At 36.3% G+C, this 20500-nt stretch overlaps 1 protein-coding gene across 1 annotated transcript; it reads right to left on the bottom strand.

Annotated features, from left to right (window-relative positions):
- Positions 1–11567: 11567 nt before the first annotated feature.
- Positions 11568–13057, bottom strand: LOC133310518 (NAC domain-containing protein 100-like). The gene is made up of 3 exons (XM_061511446.1): positions 12871–13057; positions 12487–12764; positions 11568–12396 (listed from the first exon to the last, which is right to left on the bottom strand). Exons 1-3 carry the CDS (start codon positions 13055–13057, stop codon positions 11788–11790), a joined length of 1074 nt encoding a protein of 357 aa, XP_061367430.1. The 3' UTR covers positions 11568–11787.
- Positions 13058–20500: the final 7443 nt, after the last annotated feature.

Below are 20500 nucleotides of genomic sequence, written 5' to 3'. Positions count from 1 at the left end.
ATTCGAACTCACAGTCGCATGCAATGGTGATGCGACCCCATCAAGACAAAGTCATGTTCAAAAAAGAAAACTCACTCAACAATCGGTCCAAGGAGGGGGAAACCAGAAAACAGCAAGAGTTACCTTACCTTCTCCTGCTCAAATTGGAGTTGTGCGCACAAGAGGGGAAAAAGGATGTTGAGCTTCAACCTCCTTGCTCAAGGTTACACGGCTGGCCATAAATAAAAGGATGTATATACTTAACGTGTTGCTGTTTCCTTTGGAAGGTCACAATTTGAGAGAGGGATGATGTAAGAAGGGAAATCAGCATTGGTTAAAAAAAAAAAAAAAAAAAAAAAGAAAGGAAGACATAGGGTAATGTTTGAATCAAAGTTTAGCAACTCAAGTTTTAGTCTCCTCCATTCAGCGCACAAGGGAACTCACGACAATAGGGGTTTGGTTTAAGCCAACAATGGAGTTCCTTAATTTAGCTTACTAACAAAATTTCAAAAGCAATACACCTCACACATATCAGCGCACAAGGGGAAAGAACAATATGGACAAGATGATTGAGGGTTTCTAATAACCAATCAGATTACATGCAAAAATAATTTCTCTTTTCCTATTGGGTGCCATGGGTGGTTGGGAGATAGGGTAGATGGGGTTTGCCATGTGGCCATTTTATGGCCAATAAAATTACATGCATACAGATTTTTATTTTTGTGAGAGATAAATAAAGTTCACTTATCACATAAAATACATTCATATTAATTATTAATTCATATTTCCACTAGGTATCAATTAAAATTCCTACCTTTATTATAATTAATTGTAATTCTATCCCTTTTTAACTAGTGTTTTGAATCTTTTAAAATACATAATTATTCACTTATAATTTCCAATAGAATAATTTTCCCAATTAAATTAATTCCATTATAAGTCATAAAATTAATTCGAAATGCAAGTATATTTCACATTCTTACTTATAATTAATATAAGTTCCTAATTATGCGGGATGTTACACTCTCCCCACCAAATTTGAAGTTTGTCCCCAAACTTCATCCTACCATTCCCACTAACTACTCAAGACGAATGCTAAACACACATGCATTCATGCAAGACATTATATCCCATACACTCAGGCAGCTACCCAAGCCATCAATTAATTTAGAGTATTACTAATAAATCGTACTTCACAAGTTCACCAGATAATGTATACATCACAATCTTACTTGTACGGAAGGTAATAGAAATTTTCCTGAATCTAACTGGGGTTCGCGGTGGTGGAGGAACTATATATACACACCCACTTATAGTTGCCATAAAAATAATTTCCCTAATTTAAATTAATTATACTCTAAACATAAATTTAATTCGAATTTCAGGTATGCTTCACATTCTTGATTATAATTAATATAAGTTCCTAATTATGCGGGATGTACTCAGTAACGCCCGGCCACTTGCAAGAATCAATGATTGTCCCCACACACTAACACGAGACTTTTCAGTGTGTTTTGTCCTCACTCGCACACTTCCCGGGAAAACTTCCCAGGAGGTCACCCATCCCAGAATTGCTCCAAGTCAAGCACGCTTAACTATGGAGTTCTTCCGATCCGGGCTACCGAAAAGTGGATGTATCTTGTTAGTTTAGGTAGTACCAATTAATTCTTATAAGCTATTCCTAACTGTACCGTCCCATACCAGCACAGTCTCTGGAATCCCTCTCTTTCGAGTGTTGATTCGATTCATTCATGAACCCCCAAGCTGCAAGATTTGGCATGAGCCGCTCATTGTCCGTGCCCTTTCGCACCGGCGATCACTCCCTGCCCTTGCCAGCTCTTGGGATGTTACATGCCCACCAGCTTCCGCCTGGTTCGTCCTCGAACCACACCATACTGGAAGAGAGGCCCTGCTCTGATACACAGAGTAGGCATAAATCAATTAAATTAAAGAGCGAAAAGTAAACCAATCCATAACTAAACAAAAGGTTCACATAGGGTTTGTGACCTTACCCACAATGAAGGAAAACTAGCCAAGCATAATCATGGCTAAAACTAATCCAATATTCAAAACCATAAAATTACAGAGAAAAGAGAAGAAGAAGAACTGTAGAAGAATCCTCTTGAGCTCTGCCGTCGGTCTCCTTCTGACGAAATAGGTCGGAATCCCTAATTCTGTAAAAAGGATCCTATTTATAGGACTCTTTTCCTTCTTCAAAAAATACCCTCATAGCATCACGGTACAATTTCCCGCAACCCGGCGCCATCTGGCGCCGGTGTGGCGCTACTTCGCGCGGAGTTGCTGCCTCGAATACCAAAAGTCGGACCTGATTGCGTGGACCGGCGCCAACTGGCGCCACCCTTTGTATTGCTGGGCGCCAATTGGCGCCATTTACTTGTCTTTGGGCGCCACTTGGCGCCATTTACTTACTTTTGGGCGCCTAGTGGCGCCATAATGAAGGTGCTCAATATGTGTGGCGCTAGTTTGCGCCAATCTGGCGCCAACTAGCGCCAATTCTCTGGTATTCGGCCTGCGCTGCACCCGGTGAAATTTCCTATGTGTGGAGTCGCGTCAACAGGCTTTCTGTAATTTGTAATTTTCATTCCTCTTTTTCCTGTAAAAACACAACCAAAAGGTAAATATTATTGATATAGAAAGAATCAATATAAATAGCAAATATGCATTTAAATTGCTCTCTTATGACCCAATTCTTATCAATTTCAACATGGAAAAACCACACTTGCCAGAGGCACATCACCGGTGAGCATCATTAGTCCTACATAATATTCTAGTGATATATACACACTTTTCATAATTTTCGGGGATACTTCATCTGTACACATTTATATCGAGTAGCAGAATCGGTATCTGCACTTTTCGTCAGAAAAACGACTTTCAGCATTATTAATTACTTTCTATAATTATTTAAGCCTTCTCATAATTATTAGGGTCAATTATGGAATTATTTCCTGATTCTCATATTTAATTAATTAATTTCCTTAATTAACGGTGCAGGTTCTTACATTCACCCCACCTTTTTAAGGATTTTGTCCTCAAAATCTTAAACATACCTGTCTCGGAAGTCGGGATACTGCCGGAGAAGCTCGTCCTCTCGCTCCCAAGTACACTCCTCAGGAGTTCTTCCAGTCCACTGCACCTTGAACATCGAAATGATATTGCTCCTCAGCTGCTTCTCGCCACGACCGAGAATCTTAAGTGGTCCGTCGGGAGTTTTCAAGTTCTCCTGAACCTCCACATCATCCGATTACACCACGTGCGAAGGATCTGCTACGTATTTCCGAAGCTGAGACACGTGAAACACGTCGCGGATGTTGGTCAAGTTCAAAGGCAAGGCGAGCTGGTAGGCAACAGGTCCTACTCTACCAAGGATCTGGTAGGGCCCTATGAATATTGGGCTCAGCTTCCTCACTCCGAGTGCCCGTCCAACACCGGTGACGGGTGAAAGTCTCACAAACACGTGCTCACCCTCACTGAACTCTAGTGGACGATGCTTGACATCGTGGTAACTTTTCTGGCGATTCTGCGACTGCTTCAGCTTTTCCCTGATCAACTGGATCTGCAGGGTAGTATCTTGGATAAAGTCCAAGCAAAACAACTCCTTATCTCCAACCTCAGACCAGCAGGTAGGAGTCCGACACCTCCTACCATACAACGCCTCGTAGGGTGCCATGTCCAGGATAACATGAAAACTGTTGTTATACAAAAACTCCACCAATGGCAGGTACCTATCCCATGCTGAGCCCTGCTCCAAAGTGAAAGCCTTCAACATGTCCTCCAAGGTCTGGATGGTCCGCTCAGTCTGTCCATCAGTCTGAGGGTGATAGGCTGAGATGTGAACTTCGGGTCCCTATCACTGATGATACTCTCGAGCACCCCGTGAAGCCTCACAATTTCGCGAACATATAGTCTGGCCAACTGCTCAGTAGTGAAGCTCACCTTCACCGGAAGAAAGTGGCTGGACTTCGTCAATCTGTCCACAATGACCCATATAGAGTCACAACCAGCCTGAGTCTTCGGCAATCCCACCACGAAGTCCATGGAAATGTTGTCCCATTTCCATTCTGGAATCTCAAGAGGTTGAAGCTTACCAGACGAATTCTGGTGTTCTATCTTCACCTTCTGGCAAACTAAGCACTTAGACACAAAAACAGCTATGTCCTTCTTCATGCCCAGCCACCAATAGTTCCTTTTCAAGTTTTGGTACATCTTTGTAGCACCAGGGTGGACAGTAAAGTGGACCTTATGAGCCTCTGTCATCACCTCAACAGTCAAAGGACCTCGAGGAACTACAATCCTCTTCTGGAAGGTCAATAATCCATCCTCATTCCAAGACACGCCATCTTGGTTCTTCACGTAATCTAGGCACTCTCTTTGTGCTTGCTCTTTAATCTTTTCCATGAGTTCGTTCTCAACTTGCACGGTTTCCATTTCGAGAAGTGCACCCCCAAATAAAGAGGTCACCGTCAGATCTCGAACTTCTCAATGACAACAAAAACGTCATTCGATTCTCTGGGATCACCAGTCACCCTATCAATAGAGGTGACCTGACCCCTCATACTCAAATCCACAAAACTTGGGTGTGTTAGGTCCTATTCCGTGACTCTAACCTCGACATGACATACAATTTATAAGTCATCATTTTCAAAATAAAATCATATTCCTTTCACAATACGAAATCATAATCATGTTCACTTCAACCAACACATGTTAGTTAACATGCTCATTCATATAGTAACGTATCTTAGTTCACGTGCACCTGCAAAATTTTCAATTTCAATAACATAATAAATCAAATACTATATACAACAGTATACCTCAATTTCCATGGCATCTGCAAAATCGAGAGTCAATTAGAGGTGAAATAACATTGATACATTACCACAGTTTATCGTACTTATTTCATGCTTTACACTACCCATGGTGTTAACATGCCAACTACTTATGAAGCATATCAATAATCAACATAAGAACCTAGAGTCATGGAGACCACTCAACCCACAACTAATTGTACATGCACTCGCCTCGCATATACAAGATCACGCGTGGCCTTGCCACAAAGTTCAAGTGTTACACACTTACTTTTCCTTGAAGAGAATTTCACATTCTCAAACAAAGCACCATCACGATTATGTAATGGCGTAAGGCATATTACCTTTAACAAAAGTGACCGGTGCTCCCCATGGAGACACACTCGGTCGAAAGAAGTCTTTCGCTGAAAGATCTTCAATGAGCTTCTTCAGCTCCGCCAACTCAGGTGGCGACAACCGATATGTAGCTAATGAAATAGACCCCACACCAGGCAACAAATCTATGGAGGATTCTATCTCCCGCTGTGGCGGAAACTCAGGAATATCCTCAGGAAACGCCTCGAGGAATTCCCCCACCACAGGAATGCCAGTGATATCCTCCTGTGTCCGACTCACCAAACCTCCCAACAAGACATCCCCAATGTCCCTGCTCACAAGGCTCTTCTAGCCTGCAGCACTAAAATAAAAGGCGAGGGACTGGCTGTGAAATCATACGGAGACACCATCACTCGCTAGGCACAACAGTCAATTATCACACAATCTCTGGACAACCAATCCATGCCCAGAGTGATTTTCAAATTAGCCATCGGCAATCCAATCAGATCCACCGAGTAATCATGGCCATCCCACTGAAACACGACATCTCAATGTACAGTGGAGGTATCAAACTTTTCTCTGGTGGCGGTAATCACCCGCAACGGTGGAGAAAGCACAACAATGGGCAACTCAAGCCCCACAGCAATCGGGGTTGCAATAATGAATGCGTAGCCCCAGAGTCAAACAAGACATCAACATCTAATCCACCAATGGAAACAGTACCTCTGACAAGGTTCGTAGCTCGGTCCGTCTGCTGGCGATCCAACGTATACACACGGCCGGTAGCAGGTGGCACTGCAGGTGCCGCTGTAGGTGGTAGAGGAACCATCTGAAGTGGAACTGCCTATATCGCTGCAGCTCTCGCTTTTAGCGACGGACAATCTCTAGAGTAGTGGCCCTCCTTGCCACAGTGAAAACAGTTCAGTTGGCCGGTAGCACAACATCCTGCATGCTCCTATCCGCACCCCGCACATCTAGGAGTGGAAAAAGGTTTAGCAAAACCTCCTTGCTGCAAAGAAGTCCTCTTGAATTGACTAGGCGTCTGCCTAGCAGCCAACTGCTTTCCTTTGCCCTTTCCAGCAAACTTCATGTCCTTCCAGGAAGTGGAACTATCAGTTCCCTTCATCTCAGCAATCTTGGCCCTCTTGGCCTTACTCGTAATGCAGACATCCTCGATGTCCTTACACTACTATACCAGTGTAACAAAATCTCTCGATGTTATACGCTCCGCAATCTCCTCAATAAGTCCTCTGCGGAATATTCTAGTGACATATACACGCTTTTCATAATTTTTCGGGATACTTCATCGGTACGCATTTATACCGAGTAGCAAAACCGGTATCTGCACTTTTCGGCAGAAGAGCGACTTTCAACATTATTAATTACTTTCTATAATTATTTAAGTCTTCTCATAATTTTAGGGTCAATTATAGAATTATTTCCTAATTCTCATATTTAATTAATTAATTTCCTTAATTAACAGTGCGGGTTCTTACACAAAACGCATAAGGTAAAATTGATAAATGATGGTGAAGATCCCTCTTACATTTGGCGGCTGCCTAAGAGTCCCCAGGAGTCTAGTATTTCTCCATTAGTGAATGGACTCATGGGTAATGGGTTTAACCCTAAATAGCATATTCAAAACAATATCAAATAAAATAAAATAAAATAAAATAAAATAAAGAATGATGTGAATTAAATGATGTGTTTTTGTAATTCTAATTTATTACAAATGATGGTAGCTCAGTTGGTGCTATGGAACTGAGCATGTGAGGGTGAGAGCATGTGTTCGATCTTTTCAATTATCATCTTTAGGAAGGATTTAAAGCCTTAATCCTGAGACCCACCTTGAATCGGACTAATCGCGAAATGATAAACCAATTGGAATATCTCCAAAAAAAAATTTTCTAAAGATAGGATGTAAAAAAATTTCAAAATGGGAGGCAGCATTGTAAATAAAATGAAATATAACCATGGAGGTGTTTTTCTATGTTTTTATGGGAAAAATGTGTGTCATTTTAAAGGATGTAAAGTTGTGTCATTTTAAGAGAGAGAAAGAGATAGATAAAGGATGAGAGAGAGTTGACAAAAAAATAAGAGTAAACACCTTTTTTGGTCCCTGACAATATCTACGAAATTCTTTTTAGTCCCTGGCAATAAAAAAGGACCAAATTGGTCCCTAAAATTATGAAAAAAGGGCCACATTAGTTCCTTATGTCAACTCCTCCATCACTAACATAGCCCTTTTTACATACTGTTAGGGACCAATTTGGTCCTTTTTTATTGTCAGGGACTAAAAAGGATTTCGTAGATATTGCCAGGGACCAAAGAGGGTGTTTACTCAAGAAATAAAGGTGTGAATCTCACCTCGCTGTGAGAGTGAAAGGATATAAATTATGTTATTTAAAAAGATAAACATTTTTCCCTGTTTTTATTTGCCATCAAACCAAAAATGAGTTGAACAAAAACACTGTAAAAGCCATATTGCCACTGATTTTATATAGTCAAGGATCAAGCCGTGTAGGACTCATCTTGTTGGACTTTTGAGAGGATTTATCACGTGCAATAAATAAAAATACTACATGGTACAAAGGAGACAGGTATATAAGCTGTGAATATAAATAAATTATTTCTATTGAGTTTAAAACAATGTTATTTTGAGGTAAAAATTAAAATATTTTTATAATTATAATTTATTACAAGATTATAATAGTCTTTACAATTATAATTTTTTAATATTTCAACCAAAATAACATTATTTTAGGAGTAAATAAAAATAACTTATATGGATTCCTATTTGAAATATTAAAGCCATTATATTTTTTGGACAAAATACGAAAAAAAGAGAGCATCAATGCACTCATGTCATGCCATTACAGCTTCAAAACGCAATACATGTGCATCACAAAACGGGAAATGAATGATTTGACGAATTCAAATGAATGCATGAATGGGACTATATAAGTTAATAATCATAGATACAGATAAAACCACCATGTAATTTTTTATTGACTATCCATCTTTTTTTTTTCTTTTTTTTTTACCTATCATTTTTTACCTTAAATCCGTGTATATATATATATATAGGGATAGGATCAACTTACACCGGTGTAAAAATAATAAGTCTTTCACTAAATCTTAACCGTTGATTTTCGTGCATCTAACGGTTGAGATTTATTGGGAATTAAAAATTAATTAATGAGTGAGACTTAATAAATCTTAACCATTAGATGCAGAAAATCAATGGTTAAGATTTGATGTAAGACTTATTATTCTTACACCGGTGTAAGATGATCCTGCCCCATATATATATATATATATATATATGAGCTTATCATTTCTGCAGCTGCTGTAGAGAGTGTTATCTACAGCTGATACAGAAAAGTGGGCCCCACAGCGTTTAAAAAAAAATCAGGATCCGGTGCCGTATCTTGGGTTGCTATAGGTGCAGCAGCTGCAGAAATCATTTTGCCTATATATATATATATATATATATATATATATATATATATATATGAGAAAAACATTTCTCAAGTTGCTTGAGACAATGTTATCTCCGGCCACCCCAAAACTACATCGTTTTATTTATTTATTTCTTTATATTAATTGATTCACCTTTGAATGGTTATGATTTTCTTTTTCTCTCTCTTCCTTATATATATATATATATATGGAAAAAACATTTCTCAAGTTGCTTGAGACAATGTTATCTCCGGCCACCCCAAAACTACATCGTTTTATTTATTTATTTCCTTATATTAATTGATTCACCTTTGAATGGTTATGATTTTCTTTTTCTCTCTCTTCCTTTATCTTCATTGATCCATTTTGTACGGTTATGATTTATTAACCGGAGATAAGATTGTCTCAAGTAGCTTGAGAAATGATAAGCCCTATATATAACATATATATATATATATATAGTAAGCCCAATACAACGTCGTTTTGGAGCGAAAATCATTGTATTTTTGTAATTTTAATTTAAGTTAGGGTTATTATAGTCTTTATAATTATAATTTCTTAATCTTTTAGACCCAAAACGACATCGCTTTGGGAGTAAATATAGATAACTTATCTGCAGTAACTGCAGAAATATTTCTCTCTCTATAGAGAGAGAAATATTTATGCAGTTACTGCAGATAAGTTATCTGCATCTACTCCCAAAACGACGTCGTTTTGGTGTTGAAATATTAAAAAATTATAATTATAAAAACTATTATAACATTGAAATAAATTAAAATTGTAAAAACACCTTGATTTCCACCTCAAAACGACGTCGTTTTGAGCTCAATGCAAATAACTTATCTGCATTAACTGCAGAAAAAACGAACATATACATACATACATATATATATATATATATGGGAAAAATATTTCTCCAGTCACCGGAGATAAAGTTATCTCCAGTGAGCTCAAAACGACGTCGTTTTAGGTTATAAAATTAAAAAATTATAATGATAAAGACTAATATAACCCTTCAATATATTATAATTACAAAAACACCTTGATTTCTGCCCTAAAACAACGTCATTTTTGGCTCACTGGAGATAACTTATCTCCATTGACTGGAGAAATCCTTTACCCTATATTATATATATGAGGTTTATATTTCTGCAGTTGCTGGACGTGTAGCAGTCAAATACTTGCCATATATATACGTGAAAGCATTAAATATGACTAATCATAACTATACAAAAGATGAAAACATTAAATGTGGGGAATCATAACCATACACATGTCATTGTTGTACGTAAAGCGGTTGCAGAAATGATTTTACCATATATATATATATATATATATATATATATATAATATAGGGGATTATTTGCATTCATAATGCAACATGACAACAAAAAGTTTCCTACATACACAACATTTTGTGGGGCTCGCATTTTTTTAAGCAAAAAAAAAAAACTACGGCACGAAAAACAAATATCTATAACATAACACAATCACTTTTCCTACAACATAACTTTTATAAAACCCTATATATAGGGTTTGCAATTAATGTAGATAACTTATCTACATTGAGCCAAAAATGACATCGTTTTGAGGCAAAAATAAGGCATTTTTGTAATTATAATTTATTTAAGGATTATAATAGTTTTTTTCATTATAATTTTTTAATTTTTCAACCCAAAACAAAGTCATTTTGAAAGGGAATGTAGATAACTTATCTATATAGAATCCTTAAATCCGTGTATATATATATATATATATATATATATATATATATATATATATAGGAAAAACATTTCTCAAGTTGCTTGAGACAATGTTATCTCTGGCCACCCCAAAACTACATCGTTTTATTTATTTGTTTCGTTATATTAATTGATTACCTTTGAATGGTTATGATTTCCTTTTTCTCTCTCTTCCTTTATCACCATTGATACATCTTTATACGGTTATGATTTAGTAGCAGGAGATAACATTGTCTCAAGTAGCTTGAGAAATGATAAGCCCTATATAAATATATATATATATATATATATATATATATATATATATATATATCGCAAAAGATTGGCTCATCTGGATGAAATTACATTAAAAATCACATAAGTTCAAGTACCCAAAAATAAAAAATAAAATAAAATAAATCACTGGTACATCGAATAAAAAAAAGAGAGCCATGAAAGGGAAATAAACGATACCATATTCGGTTTCTTTTGTATCTGTATTTGGTTTTCTGTTGAAAATGGCTTACAACTGGTCCTACACTGATTTCATTATATGTCGCATTCAATATGTCTGCACTTGCACAAATTCATTGTTGTAACTTGACTAGTATCTTGAGTTCTTGACTAAAGAACCAAAGATATGCATTTATTCTGAAAACTCTTATCCTCAAGCTGAAGAAAATGAAGAGTGAGAAGCAACTACTGGCGAATGGATTAATTAAGAGATGGATAGAGTTGTGCGCGTGCTTCAGATTAATAATACAACAAACACTTTCAAAGATATAAATAAGAGAACGTTGTGAAATTTCAACACTACCACTAGTAGAGGTTGTCCGAAAATTGATTGGGTAAAAATGTTTGAATTTATGAGTACTGTCTTATCATCCATACACGTTCACATGAGCTGAAAGATATTGAGGAGACAGGAACATCAGAGTCCTGAATTGTACAGGGAGCTTCACTGAAGAAAATACAGATAAGTTTGTTATTATATATATAAATTTTTGTCTATGTCAAAGGATGCGCGGGCACGTGTTTATTAGAGATAGAGAGAGAACTGAGAGATTTTCACCTGATTCAGTCCCCACAACCAAGAATTAAAATATGCAACTCAAATATTTTCAGAATAAAGGTCATTCTCTAAATATTTGCCAATAGAGTCTCCAAAAAAATAAGATCAAACATGTCTCATTCTAGTATATTACTATTAATCCAAGCTGATACACAATGACCATGCTGATGCAAACCATAACAAGCCTAAAGTATCAAAGGACCAAAACAGCATAAGTTCATAAGATTTCATACGGCACAAAATATACACTTCACTATTATTAAGTGCATCTTTAATTAGAATCTATAGAGACAAACAACAACAACAACAACAACAAACCCAGAGAATAGATTGTAACTGAGGCTCTTCTTTCCCCTCTTGTTTATCAGTTGAAATCTTGGTTTTCTTTCCAAAGGTCCTTTATTTGAATTTAGTAATTCCATAAGCTAGCAAGGTCCAATGGTGCAGTTGAAGCAGGTAGGGGTTGCTGATTGTCAAAGGGCCTCCTACCCATATCAAAATTTGATACAATTGAAGAGATTTCAGCGTTGACAACAGTATTCAGACATGCTTCCTGTGAGACACTTACCAAACTATTCCTCATGTTTGATCCATGGTTATCAAGTAAGGCTCTAAGGATCGTCTGGTCCTGGATGTTGTAAACAGAACCTGGTAATGGCAAATTTGGTGGAGATTGAACCCCTTCAGTAGTAGAGTAGAATGAACCAGAAGAGATTGGGATTCTTGGAAGAATCTCTGAATGATTTGAAGAAACCCCAAAAGGAGAGTTACTGAAGGAATCAAAGATCCCTCCTTGGTTTCTTTGGACATCAATTGGATTGGAGAAGCAGGGCACGTTAGGGAATTCATTCACACTCAGTGCTTTGGTCTTGCCAATGAAAGGTGATGAATCTGTGAGGGGTGGCAGAACAGAAGAACCCAATTCATTTTCAAAAGAGTCCAACCTCGTTATACCAGAAATATGTGTTTTCTTGCCTTCTGAATTCTTCTGAAACACCCTGCAAATCACCCACTCATTCTGAAACACCAAACCAAAATTCATTAGCATTGAACAGAAAATCACCAACATACTATTGAGAATAGAAGAAACATGTTCAAGCCAAATTACCTTTGCAGTTTTAGGGAGGTTGTGAACAGAGAATTTACCCTCAAGTCTATATTCATGCATGACCCAATTGGTTCTCTCTCCTTTGGGTGCCCTTCCTTTGTAGAAAACAAGAGTTTTCTTCATTCCAATTAGAGATTTTCCTCTGTAAATCTCTTTATCCTTCCCTGTGGCCTTCCAGTATCCTGCTTCAGTAGCTCTGTTGGTTCTCAAACCAGTTGGGTATTTTCTGTCCCTCACACAGAAAAAGTACCACTCTTTTTCTCCCATCTTAGCTTTCCCTAACCAAAAAAAAAAAAAAAATGCATATAAATCTATAATAGATAACAAAAAAAAAAAAAAAAAAAAAACCAAAGTGGGTCTGAATAATTGATGGCTTTAACTTACATGGTAAATCCCAAGGTTCACACTTGTTCAAGTCCACCTCTCCAATGGCCTTAGCAGAAAAGAGGGAATCATTTACCTTTTTGTAAAGGTAATGACTAATAAGCTCTTCATCTGTTGGGTGAAACCTAAACCCAGAAGGCAAATTCAACTGATCCTCTTCCTTACCTAGGATTGTAACGTTTTCCATTTCCAATTGCTGTAAAACCATCTTGCTTTCTTAGCTAAGAATTTCGATGAAGAAGCTAATAAGAATTTTACAACCTTAAACCTCCAAGGGTTTTCTTAGTGAAACAACTTGGTAGGGAAATATATATATATTTTTAAAATCTTTTTTTTTTCACAGAAAGAACTGAATTCAGTAGAATTAAGAATAGAGAGAGAATCTGCTAGTGAAGTCTCTCATTTAAATGAGAAACAAAAGGAAAGCCCACAGAAAGTGAGAGAGAAAAAGGGAAGGATAGGGATGAAAATCATGGAAGACATGGAACTGAAAAATGATAGTAACCAAATGGATGGAGATGTTCTTAGGGAAAAGAAAAGAAAAAAAGCAGAGAGAAAAAGAAGCCCCTAAATAGTGGTGTTTGGAGAGAAAGAAACGTGGAATGTAACGCAATCTAGTTGGTTGTTTATAGTTCGCACTGTTACTTTTCTGGAATCATTAATTTTATCCCCAAAATTTGTTCTGACTCAACATAACCATGCCCAAATACCATGCATGTAATTATATAATGTAAAGTAATTATTTTTTTAACTTACCGTTTTATATAAATCATTAATTTCGTACGTAATATTCAAAGAAATTTTTTTTCAGGGAATTTTAAATATATATCTCCAACCATTAAACAAGACTTAAGGCTAGTTTGGATGGGGTTAAAATAAAGGAAAAAACAAGACAATTATCTTGTCATGGTACAGAGACAATAAATGGGAAATTCATCATGTTTAAAATAAAAAGAAAAAAAAAATACAGCACAAATATCGATATATGTATAAAAAACTTTGCAAATCCTAAAACAAGATATTTTCTATACTTGTTAATTTAGAAGTATTTTTTACAAAAGTTAAAACTATTTAAATTTCTTTAAAAAATTTGGTTTTTTAAAAAAAAATTGGCTTTTAATTTCTATTTTTTGAAAAACTAAAATTTTTAACTTAAAAAAAGACAGGATTTTAGTTTTTTTTTATGACTTCGACTTTTTTTAAAAGCAAATGTCTGAACAGATTATTTTTTAAAATATTTTGTTTTTTTTAAAAAAAATATTTTTTAAACAAAAACTATTCAAACGGGCCCTTAAATGTTGACTGGTGCATCTCAACTCAGCATGCAATTTTATATTAAGGCTTTTCTTTTCTCAATCAAAAGAATAAAAAAAATAGAGTCGATCAGCTGGTGTAGTTGATATGCATTTTCGTCAAAAAAAAAAAAAAAAATCACAAGAAATAAAGAATCTCCTCCCCTTTCTGATTATTTTTCTGTCGGAGAAAATAAAAGAGAATTCGTTAAGCTGTTATTCTTTATACGATCCCAAGCTGTGTTAATGCAAAGAATAATGATCATACAAAAGCCTGCTCCTTTCTTCGTAGAGTTCTGTTATATCACTTTTTGTAATTAAATTACCAAAATGACCTTAGGATTAATGGGGAAAAACGACAAAAAAGAATTATGAAGAATAACTGGCTTTTTTTTCGTAAAAGTTTCAGAAACTGACATGGCAAATATATTTCAAGCTATTAAAGTTGAAAACCAAAAATGAATACTCCGAAAATTTGACAAATTCTTATAAAAAAAAAAAAAAAATTGACAAATTTATTTATTTATTTATTTATTTTCTTTCTGTACGTTGATGTTGTGATAAACGAGAAGGTATTTAGTGAGCGTGGACTATGATGGTCCTTTTCCAAAATAGAAAAAAAGAAGAACAGAGGGAAAAAAAATCAAAAAGAGAAGGGTAGAAATAAAAATAAATTTCTACTTATGAAAAAAAGATTACTAAATAAGTGGTGGGTCTAGAGCATATTAAATTTTTCCGAGAGAAACAACCTGCACTATAAGTGAAACTTTAGTACGTAAATAAAGAAGGAAAGTTAAATGAAGCAACTAGCTCTAAAAAAAAAAGACACTTGAACAATATATCTTATAGGTGGCAAATCCAACGTCAATAAATTATATTTATTGTTAATCCCGTAGTTTAATCCGATAAAATTAATACGTAATTAATTTGAAGTAAAATCATATAACTTGTTTTTGTTTTTGGGTATTGATATATGAATACAATAACTTTATTGAGGGCTTTCAAGGGTTTACCCCTAATGTCAAATCAAAAACATCACACATAATAACCATTTGTGGTTTTCTATTTGATCAATTAGAATTATTTTCGATAAAAGTACAAGAGTTTTTTGTTATCATTTGATAATTTTTAATTAAAGCAATTTATGATAGTATTAATTAGAGTAAATAAAAAAGAACAATCACAATTCATATAACAATTTTTTTGACCCATTAGGGATATCTCAAGCAAGGAAGCACGGACACTTGTAAAAACAGGAAGAGTCGGGTCCGACACGGCGACACGCTCCAACACGGTGTTGGATAGGCGGTTGACTTTTTCCGACACGTTGACCATTCCGACACGCGAATTTGACAGTGTTCGACACGGTCAAATGGCATTTTCGTAATTTTCTTATTTTTTTTATTTTTAATTTTTAATTTTTTTTTAAAAGTTAAAATATATTAATAAAGCTTTCACCTGATCATATCAATTTTATCTTTTTGTCTTTTTTCTCCTTAAGTAGATAAGAGATCATCTCAGCATCATTGTTGTCAATTATTATCACGCTCGTGTTGTATCTTCTTCTCTCTGATCTCTCTAATATGATTTGATCTCTCTATTTGATATTATATCTCTCTCTCATCCCAGTTCTTATTTTTTATTAAAGTTTCCATCTTTATAACGTGTTGATGGGTATTATTAATTTAGTTTCATTTTTTTATTAAATTATTAAATATTAAATGAAATATACACTATATAAATTAAAAATATTATTTAATATTAAAATGTGTCCCAACGTGTCGAAATCCATATTTTTTTAGGATTGACATGTCGGAGTATCGTATCGTGTCGTGTCACGTGTCGCGTGTCGTATCGGTGCTACATAGATCTCAAGTAGTTATAAGTTAGAGCTCAATAATAGTTGAAGAACATGATATATCAGTTCTTTTCTACTAAATATAATTGAAAAAATTGTGAAAATAATTTTAGAAAGAGGAAAGGTTATTCATTCTAAGGATAAGATATTTCACAAGTTTCAACAAGAAAAATGTATAATTTTAGCAACAAAAAAATTGTATGTGTAATTAAAACTTTAAACAAAAATTCAATTATCCTTATATGATCAATTAATAATGTAAATAGCTAAAATGAATATATGATGCTTATGTTCCACTAATGTAATATGGTGGCTGACATTCAACCTTACGTATTGATGCTATAGTGTTGAATAAATTTCGTTGACGATAAAAAAACTAAATTAAAATAATAAGAGTAATTAACATTGGTGATGTACATCGAGCGTTGGATTTATATTCATTGAGGTGGTTAGATGAACAAGTTTCAAAATAATGGCCAAATTCTCTCGTGTTTCATAAGCTAACTTGTCTAGTTTATAAATCAAAGATGTACAGCAACCCTACCTGTTTTTTTTTTTTTGCGTTCTAAAAAACAAATTACCTTTTTTTTTAATATTGCTTTAACGAAGTCAAAATAGAAAGGGGGTGTATCTCAAAATTTTGATTTGGTTGCGTTTTAGGAACAATCCTTGCGCATCAGATTTTGATTGACAGATTTTTTTTATTTTTAAGATGAATTGTTTAATAATTCCACTTATGCTCCGACAATGTTACTTTTGATATACATATTCTAAAAAGTAAGTTTGACGTATTTATTTAATTAATTTTTTTATTAATTAATATCAAACAGTTGAATTAAATTTTTTGACAAAGTTACCCATAAAATTTCACAAAACTTAAAAATTTTATTTAATTAATTTACTGTTTAATATTGTTTTTATATGTAAAAGTTATTGTTAGATTGTAAAGATTTGAATTTGAGTTTGTTATCTGTTTTTAGTTAATTGTTGTAGAGATAAGTAGTTCTGATTTGTAGTTATCAATTAGTTAGGTTGTTCCTATTTTAGAGGGGCTGTTGGAGTAGACTTGATCTGCTTCTTTTGTATATATATAGAATCCGTTGGGGAAGAGTAAATGAAAGTTACGCAAGAATTCACGAATCTTTATAGTTTTAACATGGTATCAGCTTTGGTTCTGATCTAGCTTTGGTTCTGACGAGGGCGGGGAGTGATCGCCGGTGCGCAAGGGCACAGACAAGGAGCGGATCCTGGCAGGCTTCCAGTGGCGGGGTACATGAATGAATCGAATCAACACCAGAAAGAGAGGGATTCCAGAGACTGTGCTGGTATGGGACGGTACAGTTGGGAATAGCTTATAAGAATTAATTGGTACTACCTATACTAACAAGATGCATATACTTTTCGGTAGTGCAGAACGGAAGAACTCTATAGTTAAGCGTGCTTGACTTGTTGTAATTCTGGGATGGGTGACCTCCTGGAAAGTTTTTCTGGGAAGTGTGCGAGTGAGGACAAAACACGCTGAAAAGTCTCGTGTTGGTGTGTGGGGATAGTCATTGATGCTTGCAAGTGGCCAAGTGTTACAAGTGGTATCAGAGCATGGCCTCTCTTCTAGTACGGTGTGGTTCGAGAACGAACCAGGCAGAAGTTGGTGGGCATGTAACATCTCGGGCGCTGACGAGGGCGGGGAGTGATCGCCGGTGCGCAAGGGCACAGCAAGGAGCGGCTCCTGGCAGGCTTCCAGTGGTGGGGTACATGAATGAATCGAATCAACACCCGAAAGAGAGGGATTCCAGAGACTGTGCTGGTATGGGACGGTACAATTGGGAATAGCTTATAATAATTAATTGATACTACATATGCTAACAAGATGCATCTACTTTTCGGTAGCGCGGAACAGAAGAACTCCACAGTTAAACGTGCTTGACTTGCAGTAATTCTGGGATGGGTGACCTCCTGGAAAGTTTTTCTGGGAAGTGTGCGAGTGAGGACAAAACACGCTGAAAAGTCTCGTGTTGGTGTGTGGGGATAGTCATTGATGCTTGCAAGTGGCCAAGTGTTACAAGTGGTATCAGAGCATGGCCTCTCTTCTAGTACGGTGTGGTTCGAGGACGAACCAGGCAGAAGTTGGTGGGCATGTAACATCTCGGGCGCTGACGAGGGCGGGGAGTGATCGCCGGTGCGCAAGGGCACAGCAAGGAGCGGCTCCTGGCAGGCTTCCAGTGGTGGGGTACATGAATGAATCGAATCAACACCCGAAAGAGAGGGATTCCAGAGACTGTGCTGGTATGGGACGGTACAATTGGGAATAGCTTATAATAATTAATTGATACTACATATGCTAACAAGATGCATTTACTTTTCGGTAGCGCGGAACAGAAGAACTCCACAGTTAAACGTGCTTGACTTGCAGTAATTCTGGGATGGGTGACCTCCTGGAAAGTTTTTCTGGGAAGTGTGCGAGTGAGGACAAAACATGCTGAAAAGTCTCGTGTTGGTGTGTGGGGATAGTCATTGATGCTTGCAAGTGGCCAAGTGTTACAAGTGGTATCAGAGCATGGCCTCTCTTCTAGTACGGTGTGGTTCGAGGACGAACCAGGCAGAAGTTGGTGGGCATGTAACATCTCGGGCGCTGACGAGGGCGGGGAGTGATCGCCGGTGCGCAAGGGCACAGCAAGGAGCGGCTCCTGGCAGGCTTCCAGTGGTGGGGTACATGAATGAATCGAATCAACACCCGAAAGAGAGGGATTCCAGATACTGTGCTGGTATGGGACGGTACAATTGGGAATAGCTTATAATAATTAATTGATACTACATATGCTAACAAAATGCATCTACTTTTCGGTAGCGCGGAACGGAAGAACTCTACAGTTAAACGTGCTTGACTTGCAGTAATTCTGGGATGGGTGACCTCCTGTGAAGTTTTCCCAGAAAGTGCGTAAATGAGGAAAAAGCATGTTGAAAAGTCTTGTGTTGGTGTGTGGGTATAGTCATTAATGCTTGCAAGTGGCCAGACGTTACACTTACCATCTTGGGAACCATTTTCGTGTACCCTCAAAAAGCAAGTAAGAGAGGATTTGAGTCTCTTAGAAGCTTACGAACCATCTATTGTCATGGATCTTGGTGATTGAAATGTAAAGAGGCATTTATTTCATGGTTGGGTTGGATTTCATGACTTTGGGGTTAGGGTTTTCTTGTCATTTTGGGAAAATTAAATTGAACCTTACATTTGTTGATTGATGCTTGAATATTATTATTGGATATAGATTGATGTTGGAGGTGATGATCTTGGAATAGAACCCTCTTTGATCTAGGTTCTTGTGATTTTCAACAAGGGGTAAGCTTTAAGTCCATGTCTTTGATGATTTATGAGTCTTGGATGGTGATAATTGTGTATATGTTGATATTGATTGTAACCACACACTTTGAATAGGTGTTGTTGGTGGTTTTGGTGTTGTAAAGTGCTTGAGCCTGGAAAGAAACCAAGAAGACCTAAAGGATAACCCGTGAAAAGTAAACTCTTGAACTTTGAGGGGGGGGGGGGGTTTCCCCTTGATGTTCCACCATACTCCTTGAGGAGTAATGGTTTGTATAACATAATTGTGCATTGGTGTTAAAATTGGATGTCATTGCTTGAGGTTGAGAATGTTAACATGCTATATATGACTGTATGATTGGATAAATTCTCTGTCCAGTAGAATTAATTTATATGAGCATTCCGAGGATGGCTGATGGACCAGAGAAATGGCTTGGTTGGTATACACATTACATGGTTATATGCTTATTATTATGAGCTTTATTGCAAAATGCCGTTTTGATACCTGTATATCTTGAAAGTGAGCTCAGGGTTAGAGGAGTCTCCAAAGACCATGAGTTCACTGAGATTGTATCTCACCCCGTGTGGAGATTACTTTTCAGGTACACTAAGTGGTACAATTGATGCTTCCCATGGCAAGAGGCCTAAGTAGGGAATGTTGACATTTATGTTTTGATTTTGTACCCTTTGACATAGTGGAATGCTCGTTTTATATTTTGGTGTTGTAAATTGTATATTTTGAATATGTATGTAATTATGTCAAAGTGGGAGAGCTTTTGAGCCTAGATGGCAAAGTTGAAGACATTGGCATGTGATTTATGTATGATTTTGGAAGAATTAATGTATTATGTGGACATTGTATTATGATGCTATTTGTTTTGTAAAAGCCTTGGTTCATCTTTGATATAGACTAATCCTAGGGACCTATGAATTTCCATTGCCACATGATAATTGTAATTTGAACACTTATATACTTTATGTTCATTAATGTAATTGAGAATTGGATTAAGTATATTGAAGCAATGTTAGTTTGAAATTTATTGAGATTAGGTTTGTCATGTTATGCCTATTTTGGAATCAATATATTGGTATATTATGTACTTATGAAGGTGAAGAAGTGGGATGATGTATCCCTAGATGAGTAGGGAAAGCAAAGGAATTATTTTA

The sequence above is a fragment of the Gastrolobium bilobum genome, unplaced genomic scaffold (genome assembly GCF_033153095.1).
Source record: "Gastrolobium bilobum isolate Gb01-03AN ecotype WA unplaced genomic scaffold, APGP_CSIRO_Gbil_v1 utg4571, whole genome shotgun sequence".
NCBI classification, from domain to species: domain Eukaryota; kingdom Viridiplantae; phylum Streptophyta; class Magnoliopsida; order Fabales; family Fabaceae; genus Gastrolobium; species Gastrolobium bilobum.
This window is presented reverse-complemented; position numbering and strand designations above follow the sequence as displayed.

Bases quoted from the DNA above. Each gene is read 5' to 3' on its own strand.
- LOC133310518 (XM_061511446.1), bottom strand. From the start codon at position 13,057: ATGGAAAACGTTACAATCCTAGGTAAGGAAGAGGATCAGTTGAATTTG. The intron at 12,765-12,870 runs GTAAGTTAAAGC...TTTTTTGGTTAG, and splicing joins TGAACCTTGGGATTTACCAT to GGAAAGCTAAGATGGGAGAA. The intron at 12,397-12,486 runs GTAATTTGGCTT...TTGGTGTTTCAG, and splicing joins ACCTCCCTAAAACTGCAAAG to AATGAGTGGGTGATTTGCAG.